Source organism: Amyelois transitella, chromosome 15, assembly GCF_032362555.1.
Source record: "Amyelois transitella isolate CPQ chromosome 15, ilAmyTran1.1, whole genome shotgun sequence".
NCBI lineage: Eukaryota > Metazoa > Arthropoda > Insecta > Lepidoptera > Pyralidae > Amyelois > Amyelois transitella.
In genome coordinates this window covers 314,605-326,747 of record NC_083518.1, presented here as the reverse complement: position 1 = coordinate 326,747, position 12,143 = coordinate 314,605, and the positions used below count along the sequence as shown (strand labels likewise).

At 37.0% G+C, this 12,143-nt stretch overlaps 1 protein-coding gene across 1 annotated transcript in view; it reads right to left on the bottom strand.

Annotated features, from left to right (window-relative positions):
* The window catches only part of LOC106136474 (xanthine dehydrogenase), a 34,721-nt gene that overhangs the window by 4,442 nt on the left and 18,136 nt on the right, over positions 1 to 12,143 (bottom strand). Inside the window, exons 18-21 of the mRNA XM_060948325.1 lie at positions 6,308 to 6,346; positions 5,259 to 5,373; positions 3,092 to 3,249; positions 1,576 to 1,726 (exon numbers count right to left, since the gene is read on the bottom strand). Coding sequence (XP_060804308.1) covers positions 1,576 to 1,726; positions 3,092 to 3,249; positions 5,259 to 5,373; positions 6,308 to 6,346 — 463 coding nt within the window. The remainder of the gene's footprint in view (positions 1 to 1,575; positions 1,727 to 3,091; positions 3,250 to 5,258; positions 5,374 to 6,307; positions 6,347 to 12,143) is intronic.

Below are 12,143 nucleotides of genomic sequence, written 5' to 3'. Positions count from 1 at the left end.
AGGGCTCAACAAGTAGAATACAATATACTATAAAAAATTGAAATCCAAGATGGCGGCCTCTACAAAATGGCGGATAACTTAGGTTTTATCAATCCCATCAACATGGGTATCAAATGAAAGGTCACTATCATGGGCTTCTACAATACATGAAATGCAGGGCAGCACTGTGGATCACGCAGTCGTATACTTAGGTGCGAAACTGTTTGAAGAAGGTCAAGCCTACGTGGCTCTTAGTAGAGTAAGATCTTTGCAGGGACTACGTATAGAGGAGTTGGACTGCAATAAACTAACGGGCAAGAAACCTTGCAATAATGAAGCACTAAATGAATTAAACAGAATGCGAAATAAAAACTAAAAACTAGAAAATAAAAATAGGTAAAAAAACTTTTTAATTTAAACGGTTTTATGTTAAACATACATTGCAATGTTTAATATAAATGTACTAAAAACCAAAAAATAATAAAATAGATACAGTCATGGGAATTATAAACATATGCATAGAGTAGACTAAAATAAAACCGTGGGGCACGTCAATTGTCTACAAATTATAGACTTAATGTGCGATAGAAGAATCGTTTAATTCGTCGTTAGGCAGTTGGCCCGCAGACGGTGCGCAAATTACTTACTATTTTGCTGGCTAGCGAGGAATCGTTTCACTGCTCGTAGTTTGTCTTTAATCGACAAAACTTATGATAAAAGTACTACTCGCTCAACATTATGAAACCCTAAAACTCGCTTAATCGAGCTTGCTAACTTGTTTCCACATTCTAGCCCTACTTATCACACGTCCATCGTTGTCGGTTGAACAACTGCCTAATTATAGTGTAACATTACAAAACAAACATTTTAATCAACGATTGTAGACAATTGACGTGCCCCACGGTTTTATTTTAGTCTACTCTATGCATATGTTTATAATTCCCATGACTGTATCTATTTTATTATTTTTTGGTTTTTAGTACATTTATATTAAACATTGCAATGTATGTTTAACATAAAACCGTTTAAATTAAAAAGTTTTTTTACCTATTTTTTATACCGAATTAATTAAAAAGGACAACTCTTTATCATCTGTACCAGACGTTAAGGTTAGTGGCAGGCAAGAAGCTGAAGCAGCGCATACATACATATGGTTACGTCTATATTCCTTGCGGGGTAGACAGAGCCAAAAGTCTTGAAAAGACTGAATGGCCACGTTCAGCTATTTGGCTTAATGATAGAATTGAGATTCAAATAGTGACAGGTTGCTAGCCCATCGCTTAAAAAAGAATCCCAAGTTTGTAAGCCTATCCCTTAGTCGCCTTTTATGACATCCATGAGAAAGAGATGGAGTGGTCCTATTCTTTTTTGTATTGGTGCCTGGAACCACACGGCACGGCAGAACAGCGCACCCTTCCTTAACTTGCTTCATATTCTCTTTACTGTCCTTTTAGTTCAATATTACTTTCTCCCAGTTCTAGCAAGACTGACGATATTGAAGACCAATATAATGAGGAAGAAACTACCTAACTTTCTGGAAAAGAGACCATTTTATGTATGTATGTAAAAGGTTCTTTTGTCGTGGTAATGACTTACAAGCATGAAGACATGCGGCATGACAATGAGCTCCTCCCCCGTGAGGCCCGGCCCGGACAGTTCTGGTCGGAAGTAGAAGACATCCAGCTTCTTGTACGTTATCGTGTCGTCTTCTTCGTGGTCTTCTACTTCCACCTTCTCTTTCCACTCCCTGGAATTTGAAAGAGTATTATAATATTATTATACTAAGATGGTGTGTTCTAAGTTTAAAGTGAAACTTGGGCTTCTTCACTTCACGTTTATTCGGCTGGTATGGTATATATTTACATACATACATACATATAATCACGTCTACATCCCTTGCGGGTTAGACAGAGCCAACAGTCTTGAAAAGACGGATAGGCCACGTTCAGCTATTTGGCTAAATGATAGAATTGAGATTCAAATAGTGACAGGTTGCTAACCCATCGCCTAAAAAAAATAATCTCAAGGTATGGTATATAGAATGATGGAATTGAGATTCAGAGACAATGACAGGTTGTATAATGTACTAGTTAGTTGACAAACAAATAAATATAAATGTGGTATGTGTGTGGATCCCGGCACCAATAGAAAAAGAATAGGACTACTCCATCTCACTCCCATGGATGTCGTAAAAGGCGAATAAGGGGTAGGCTTATAAACTTGGGATTCTTCTTTTAGGCGATGGGCTAGCAACCTGTCACTATTTGAATCTCAATTCTATCTTAAAGCCAAATATCTGAACGTGGCTTATCCGTCTTTTCAAGACTGTTGGCTCAGTCTACCCCGCAAGGGATATAGACGTGACCATATGCATGTATGTATGTATAAAATATGAAACCATATAAATCATCAAACCAAATCCAAAAAATATTTCTTAAGCTATAGGTAGACAGAAAAAGGGAACTTAAAATAAATTGAGAACTGATTTCATGTACTGGATTGGTTTGGATCGTCCATTTGCCCTTGACAAAGTGTGACCTTATGATATTTTTGATATTGTAACTACTAATCAGCATAAGTATAAAGGAAAAAATTGTCTGAAAATTTAAATCTGGGACGTGAGAACATGAAAATATGTTGCAAGTTGCAAAATTATATGTTGCGTCACATCACACTGGCGGAATAAAAAATGTATACATGGCAATTTATTTGCATTGGAATATTCTGATGTTTGAAACGTATTTTTAACGCCCGGACAAGTAGAAGGGTGTTGTAAGATTGCTATATCATACATACATATATAATCACGTCTATATCCCCTGCGGGGTAGAACCAACAGTCTCGAAAAGCAAATAGGCTACGTTCAGCTGTTTGGCTTAATGACACCATTAAGTTTCAAATGGATTTTTTGGAAAAACTTTATGTACACACATAAAGAAATAAATTATAAAACTTTATTGTGATATCTACAATCAGACTTGCGGTCTTTCTTAAAATGTTATATGTATCATCGCTTGCAACAAAAAAAAAAACAAAACTAAATAAATACTTTCTCTACAGACACCAATGCAAATTAATTATTTTTTATTTACAAGCTACATTACGGACTCACTCAAAATAATATGGGCCGATTTCCTTGACTATAGGTATGGCTCCCTTGTGGACCTCCTCGGCATTGGTGTAGTTGAACAAGTAGACCTTGAAGTCCAGGGCGAACGGGATCTTCTGCCACATCTGGCGCACGTCCGTCTTCTTCGTCAGGGCCATTTCCTAAAACAAACATTGAGTTACATATAGAGAGATTTAGTAGGGAACTCGTGATAACTTTGAATTATAGAGAGGTTCGAATTATCGCCGGTTTGAATTAACGAGAGTCGACTGTATTTAATTTAATACATACATACATACATATAATCACGACTATATCCCTTGCGGGGTAGACAGAGCCAACAGTTTTGTAAAGACTGATAGGTCACGTTCAGTTATTTGGTTTTAAGATAGAATTGAGATTCAAATAGTGACAGGTTGCTAGCCCATCGCCTCAAAAAAGAATCCCAAGTTTATAAGCCTAACCCTTAGTCGCCTTTTACGACATCCATGGGAACGAGATGGAGTGGTCCAATAATTTTTTTATTGGTGCCGGGAACCACACGGCAGAACATTGAGTAATTTTATTTAATAACTATGAGTATCAAACGATGCTCTTAAGATGAGGAAAACATCATGAGGAAACCTGCACATCCACTCAATGTGTAGCCATGATCCTATACGGGTTAGGTTCCCCTGAAAAGGTTGTGGAGGTTAGACGGGAGATGTTTCTTGTAAAATCTGAATAGGCCAATAGACGTGACTGGATCTAAAGCCAGTAGGAAGGAGATTTTATTTAAATTTACGTTTTTCTACCAATTATCGCTGTTGATACCCAGAAACCAATATAAAAAGGGTCAAATTCATCTCTCATCTCAAAATCAAATTCGCAATTCCTATCTGCTTTACCGAAGTCGATATTCCGAACTATTTTAAAGACACTTTATACTCTTTAAAAACTCTTCACTATGACGCTGTAATCTAACCTATTTTAAATCCTTTTTAATCGTGTCTAAAACACTTGAAACTTCCCACGTTCGGGGCATAATTTAACATTTTATAAATACTTTATACTTAATACACACGTAGTTTGAAATGATTGCTTACTTACCGCTATTTATCGTTATAAATGTTTTATTGTTAAAACTTTTATTGTTTAATTTGTTGGTCAGTGTTGGATTTCGTAATGGAAATAAATTATGTATGACTTTTTATTTTATATTTTTATTTGATCACGGATTTAACTTTTTAATATATTTTACTCGGCTAGTATTATTTTATGATACTCTTATTTCGGCAGCGGGTACTCCCGTGTTTGATATGACAAACTTATGTATAAATAAATATATAAATCTGAAAGAATATTCGTGTGTTTGTCCGTCCTCCACGTGAAAACCACTGAACCGATTTTCATAAAATTTTGCATACTTATAATATGCAGTACAGAAATGGACATAGGACATATTCACACAGGCAGAGCCGCGGGTGCAAGCTACTTACATAAAAAAAAAATCAATAACATTTTTTATCATCACATCTCTCCGGGAATGTAATCGGGACCTTGTGATTTGAAGGCAAGCACACTATCTGTTGGAGATGACCAAAAAGGTTGGGTTTTAGAATATTTCTTTATTTTTAATGTCATTTTTTGAATAGTGTTTTTGTTGGTGTTCTCGTTTGTCGTGCCGTGTGGTTCCCGGCACTATTACAAAAAAGAATAGGACCACTCCATCTCTTTCCCATGGATGTCGTAAAAGGCGACTAAGGGATAGGCTTATAAACTTAGGATTCCTCTTTTAGGCGATGGGCTAGCAACCTGTCACTATTTGAATCTCGGTTCTATCATTAAGCCAAATAGCTGAACGTGGCCATTCAGTCTTTTCAAGACTGTTGGCTCTGTCTACCCCGCAAGGGATATAGACGTGATCATATGTATGTATGTATGTTCTCGTTTGTCACTGGAAAAGTAAAGACCATATTTTTGCAATCTCTTTATTTTATTTATTCCTGCCGCTATTTATGGGCATCTCTGGAACAAGGAGAGCTGTTGGTCTACCGGGCAAACGAATCCATAACACTATCTACACCACAGACGCCGAAAAATAAATACAACCGCGCCTGTAGTTAACTAATATAACCCGGAAAATTACAAAGGGCCTGGTCCTCAATAAAAAAAGGGATAAATGGCTTACCTTTTTCAGTTGGCTCTTCAACACGGTCGGGAAAATGACCCAACCGAACAGGATTCCGAAAATGGCGGCGCCACCCGACCCCGCCGCAATTTTTAGATGTTTCGGCAGTTGCATTCTGTTATTCAGAAAAAAAATACATATAGGTAATAAAAAGACTTGGAAACTACAAAGGCACGGACCCTCAACATATTCAATACATATACATACATATGGTCACATCTATATCCCTTGTGGGGTAGACAGAGCCAACAGTCTCGAAAAGACTGATAGGCCACGTTCAGCTATTTGGCTTAATGATAGAAATTGAGATTCAAATAGTTACAGGTTGCTAGCCCATCGCCTAAAAGAATCCCAAGTTTATAAGCCTAAGTCGCCTTATACGACATCCATGGGAAAGAGATGGAGTGGTCCTATTCTTTTTTTATTGGTGCCGGGAACCTCACGGCACACGGCACGGCAACATATTAAAAAATAATGTATTTAAGTTCATGTCCACTTGAGCACCAAGATCAAACGTCAGGCAAAGTATGTGTGAAGGCACATTTAAGTAATTAGATTTGTAATCATGATCAGATTCGGGGATTTTATTTATTTATTTATTAATGGAAGTCTTACAGTGTAATTTATATGATATATAAGTAATAATAATATAATAATATAATAATTGCCGTGTGGTTCCTTGCCGTGTGGTTCCCGGCACCAATACAAAAAAGAATAGGACCACTCCATCTCTTTCCCATGGATGTCGTAAAAGGCGACTAAGGGATTGGCTTGCAAACTTGAGATTATTTTTTTTAGGCGATGGGCTAGCAACCTGTCACTATTTGAATCTCAATTCTATCATTTAGCCAAATAACTGAACGTGGCCTATCAGTCTTCAATACTGTTGGCTCTGTCTAACCCGCAAGGGATATAGACGTGATTATGTGTGTGTGTGTGTAATATTAATAAAGTAGTAATAATAATATTATATTCTCCTGCAAAGGTTGCGGGAGTCGCTTCTTCTAAAAATCTGATCTCAATCCACGATCCATGTTCAAAAGACATACCCTTGGCTCCTCTTAAGAGTGGCGAGGATGCAACCGGGACTAAAGTTAGGTGGAAGAAGATTTATGTAAAAAATTACATACAATGTAAAAAAAAAGAACTTATATGTAAAATACAAAACGCAATTCTTTTTACAGCAAAACCTAATCAATACTAGTTTAATTCGCATAATTCGCTCTAATTTTAGACCACTAGTGAGTAATTGAGACTAGGAATTATGAGGCCATGCTCTAGGCCCTCGATTCAGTCATTAATCAGCGAAACGATTTTCTAATCGATATAAATCGCGAATCGATTCACATAATCATGACCGCGCCTTGCGGTTCTCACGGTGAAAGTGCATAAGGTCAAGAAATAACTGATTGAGTGGATAATTGACCAGCATTAATATTAGCAGGCTGGGTAGGTGGTGGCCATTCAATGTTTGCAAGACTACATACATCACGTCTATATCCCTTGCGGGGTAGACGAAGCCAACAGTCCCGAAAAGACAGATAGGCCACGTTCAGCTGTTCGGCTTAATAATGGAATTGAGATTCAAATAGTGACAGGTTGCTAGCCCATCGCCTAAAAAGAAGCATCCCAAGTTTATAAGCCGCCTGCAGTCGCCTTTTACGACATCCATGAGGACAAGATGGAGTGGTCCTATTCTTTTCTTTTTATTGGTGCCGCAAAGGGAATCTTAAAAGAACATTATGAAATTGAGAAGCTTTTGATGGTTAAAAAAAAAACGAAGCGAGTTCTATCTCTGTCTTTTGCTCGACATTTTCCATTTTGTTTCAAAATTGAACAGTTTTATGCAAAAAAGAATTCTCATTTCAAAAGGGGACGCCATCAAAGGCAACTCAGAACTTCCATTTGTCAAATGCCATTTAATTTCCTTCCCTGAATCGAGTCTAACCAGCGAAGATTCCAGAAGTTATATTTTTCTCATGACTTTCGACGTGCGGTGAATGTTCGATTTTGAAATAGTTGTGAAGCTGACGTTGTTAAAGAAAATGCTACAGTGCAGTTTGTTACCGCTTCTTCTGCGCTGACGCCTTGGAAGCGGCAGTAAACTTAGTTTAAGTTATTCATTTGACGTCAACCAATTTTGTGTAACCAAAAGATTTGACAATTATTAAGCGATATGAAGTATCATAATTATAAGTAATAATGAATAAAAAATTTGGATTTGAATTTGCCGATAAGGATTGCCATTGCTAAATGATTTACTTGGCACTTACGTCAACCCCATTATACTCTGCTCTCATGGCGACTTAAGTAAACTAAAGATTTAGTAATGATGATGCTCTGTTAAGATATACGAGTAACTAAGACTTTTTGCAATGAACTGACGCATGCATTGCTCAACATGGAAATCTCTTCTTTGAAATAAATAACTCTTAGGTCTAGAGTTCCCAATATAGAGGGTTATGAATGTCTCGCCTTCCGGGAAAGATGCGTGATGTATGTATGTAACTCGTAACCCAGCACATTTATTTATTTATAGGGATGGAAACTTCTTGGGTCAAAGAATAAACATTGCCATCCAATTACAACGTATTTATGTTAGCAGCCCTCTGGACACGTCGCCCCGGGGCAATTTTAGGATTACATACATACATACATATGGTCACGTCTATATCCCTGGCGGGGTAGACAGAGCCAACAGTCTCGATAAGACTGAATGGCCACGTTCAGCTGTTTGGCTTAATGATAGAATTGAGAATTTTAGGGTTTATGAAATTATTTCGTTTGTTCAGTAGCTACCAAATGGATTCCCACAGATGGGTGCAAAAGGGAGTTAAGATGGCCACACATTTTACGCATATTCAGTAAGGAAATTGATCTAGAAAGAGCGAAGACTTTTTTTAACGGCGATAGAAGAAAAAAAAAAGGAAAATGTAAAGATTCTTCTGATATTTTCAAATTATTTCCTGTTCTCTTAAACCAAATTTATAGAGCTGAGGAATATGTTTGGATACCTATTTGTTAAAGGCTGGTTCAGGAAAACTACTAACATTTAACCTATGACCATTTCAATAATAAAATATGAATGTGTGCATGTCAGTGACAATTAAGCTTTAATGAATTAATTACTACACATTTCTTTTCATCGCTTGTGTCCTCTTAATGAATAGTTGAATAAATGGACATCACTTATTAAACTCTTTGTGTTGTAAATAGTTGCTTTGATGTCGTGAATTAATTACCTAGTTCAACTTACAGAAATATGAGTAAAATATTCATATGTCTGTATACAAATTGATTTAAATTATTTGTCGCACCGTGATTGTTGGAACTCTTTTAATTTTGTATTAGGGAAAAGATACGTAAAAATACTCTTTAATTTCTCATTTATTCCTTTTGAGCCCTAGTTGTATAGGTGCCGTGTGGTTCCCGGCACCAATACAAAAAGAACAGGACCGCTCCATCTCTTTCCCATGGATGTCGTAAAAGGCGACTAAGGGATAGGCTTACAAACTTGGGATTCTTTTTTAGGCGATGGGCTAGCAACCTGTCACTATTTGACTCTCAATTCTATCATTAAGCCAAATAGCTGAACGTGGCCGTTCAGTCTTTTCAAGACTGTTGGCTCTGTCTACCCCGCAAGGGATATAGACGTGACGATATGTATGTATGTGAGCCCTAGTCCCAGTTGCGTACCCACCTCTCTAGAGAGGAGCCCGGGGTGCGCCTCTGACCTCGATTAGGAAAGTCAAGTTTTTACACGAAGCGATTCCCGTATTATCCCCGCTATCTTTGCAATAGAACCTAGCGCATTTTGGACCATGTTATTGATCTCAGGGTCATGCAGGTTTCCCCACGATGTTTTCCTTCACCGTCGGTTAGCAAGGGAATTAATGTAAATAAGGCTTTTTCGTTTGACCATCGACGCATGAGGAAGATTGAGGCACTCAATTATTCTACATATATTAAATGCAAAGATCTATTAACGCACAACCCTATATAAATATATACTCGTATAATCATATAAATATAAATATATATATCCGATCAGGCTGAAATTTTACTGTTTCTATGAAGTAGGCCGGGGTCAGCTTAGAAAGACTTTTCCAAAATCGGGGATTCTGATCTAGGGAGCGGGAAAAAGTCCTTATTTAAATAAGCGACTAATTACTTTTCCTTTCACGCGAAAGAAGCCGCAGGCGTTTCTTCAAAATAATAAAACCTAGAGTCATTATCGTCTAAACTTAATCGCAAAAAAAAACGACAGTTCTCATCATGGCTCCATTTATGATGGACTCAGGACAATATTGGATTTTCTGTAATTACTCGCCGGAGCGGATTCCCGGTTTAAACCTAGTTTCTTTTAATTTTACTCGACTTAGTTTTACGTGCTTTTTTGCAGAACATTCTCAACGTTTCTATATCTATTTATAAATCTAGCCATGTGGTTCCTGGCACTAATAAAAAAAGAAGAGGACCACTCCATCTCGTTCCCATGAATGTCGTAAAAAGCGACTATGGGATGGGCTTTTAAACTTAGGATTCTTCTTTTAGGCCATGGGCTAGCAACCTGTCACTATTTGAATCAGAAATTAGCAAACATTAAGCCAAACAGCTGAACGTGGCCTGTCAGTCTTTTCAAAACTGTTGTCTCTGTCTACCCCGCATCTATTATATTTATGTACATCAAGGACAGACAATAAGAATAAAACTCGAAAAAAGAGAAATTTAGTACAAGGGAACTACTTATTTCTAGAGAATTTTTTTCCGGCAGGCCCACGACAGGAAAGTGTGAAGAAAGGCATTGGAATTTTAATCAGTTTTATTTTTGGTTTTAATCAGTTGGTATAAATCGTTATGTTATGACATGAGAGTTATGACAATGCAACCCGGACTAAAGCCAGGAGGAAGCCGAAGAAATATGGATGTAGTATTTATTTATTTAAACTTCATAGCACAAAATACAAATGTATAGCACAATTGGCGGACTTAATGCTGGAAGCATTATCTACCAGTCAACCATTGGGTCTGACCAGAACTTTATGTGGGGTCAAACTAAATAAATATATTTATACCATCTGCCCATCAGCTTTCTGTGACCGGAAAAATATCTGGCTCAGAGAATCAGCATTGCCATTCAAATTGGCAATGCTGCCAGCCTTCTGGGCACACTCCCGCATGTTGATGCTATGCAGGGGCTGTGCAATTTGTAAATTAAATTTTAGTTTGTAATCAATTTTTTTTCTTTCTTTTTTATAAGTAGTTTTAGTTTTAAATTGATTCTAATTGTAATCTATTTTTAGTAGTTTGAAGTGTTTATGAATAATAAAAATATGAGGACAAATTAAAAAAAAAATTATTATACCTACACAAATGTGCCGTGTGGTTCCCGGTACCAATACAAAAAAGAATAATACCACTCCATCTCTTTCCCGTGGATGTCGTAAAAGGCGACTAAGGGATAGGCTTACAAACTTGGGATTCTTTTTTAGGCGATGGGCTAGGAACCTGTCACTATTTGAATCTCAATTCTATCGTTAAGCCCAATAGCTGAACGTGGCCATTCAGTCTTTTCAAGACTGTTGGCTCTGTCAACCCCGCAAGGGATATAGACGTGATCATATGTATGTATGAATAATAAAAATATCAGGACAAATTAAAAAAAAAATTCCTGCACAAAATATAAAATAAAATAATTATAGATAAAATACATACATAAAGTACGTACGTATTAGAAAAAGCTGCAGTGACCGCCCTCGGTGACTGCTGTTGGAGTACTCGGCGGGGTTGCATTGCTTTTACTTAGGGCCGGTGGCGTACACCCGCAGGCGAAAATGTTACCGATGTTGTTAATGTTTTTTTTTTTGGTTTTTATGATACGGTTTTTTTTAACATTCTTGAATACGATACGGTTTCTTTATAGTTAAATAACAAAAATTATAATTAACAAATGTTTTGAAATCATAATAATTTCAAAATTTGGATATAATTACAGAAATTCTTGAAAAAATTTTAAGAATGTCAGCTCTGTCTACCCCGCAAGGGTTATAGACGTAATTATATTTATATGTATAAATAAAAACACAAAATGTGATGCAAAAGATATTTTTAATTGAAAAAAAATCATTCATTTATTCATATAGTCACGTCTATATCCCTTGCGGGGTAGACAGAGCCAACAGTCTTGAAGAGACCGATAGGCCACGTTCAGCTGTTTGGCTTTATGATAGATTTGAGATTCAAATTGTGACACGTTGCCCATCGCCTAAAATAACAATCCAAAATTTAGAAGCTTATCCCTTAGTCGCCTTTTACGACTTCCATGGAAAATAGGATAGAGTGGTCCTATTCTTTTTATAGTGGTTTCGGGTACCACACGGAAAAAAAAATACATAATCTAAAACACCCAGCGTCTGTACAGTACCGCCTCCTTATGAATGAGGTATGTCATACTTAGAAAATGTACGATTAAATTATCGTAGCATTATTTTCAGAGGGGAAAAAAACACCTGATAATGAAATTTGATTTATTAAGACCATTAATTAGAACTTTTAATTTCATTGTACGAAGTGACATGTTAATAAGGAAGTGTTGAACCACAGACAAAAAAGTGAGGTATGTAAATTAACGCGAAAAGATATCGTTTCGACCGAATTGCACCGACCGTGGTCACAGTGCCGTGTGGTTCCCGGCACCAAATAAAAAAAGAATAGGACCACTCCATCTCGTTCCCATGAATGTCGTTAAAGGCGACTGAGGGATAGGCTTATAAACTTGGGATTCTTCTTTTAGGCGATGGGCTAGCAACCTGTCACTATTTGAATCTCAATTCTATCATTAAGCCAAACAGCTGAACGTGGCCTATCATCCATTTCAAGACTGTC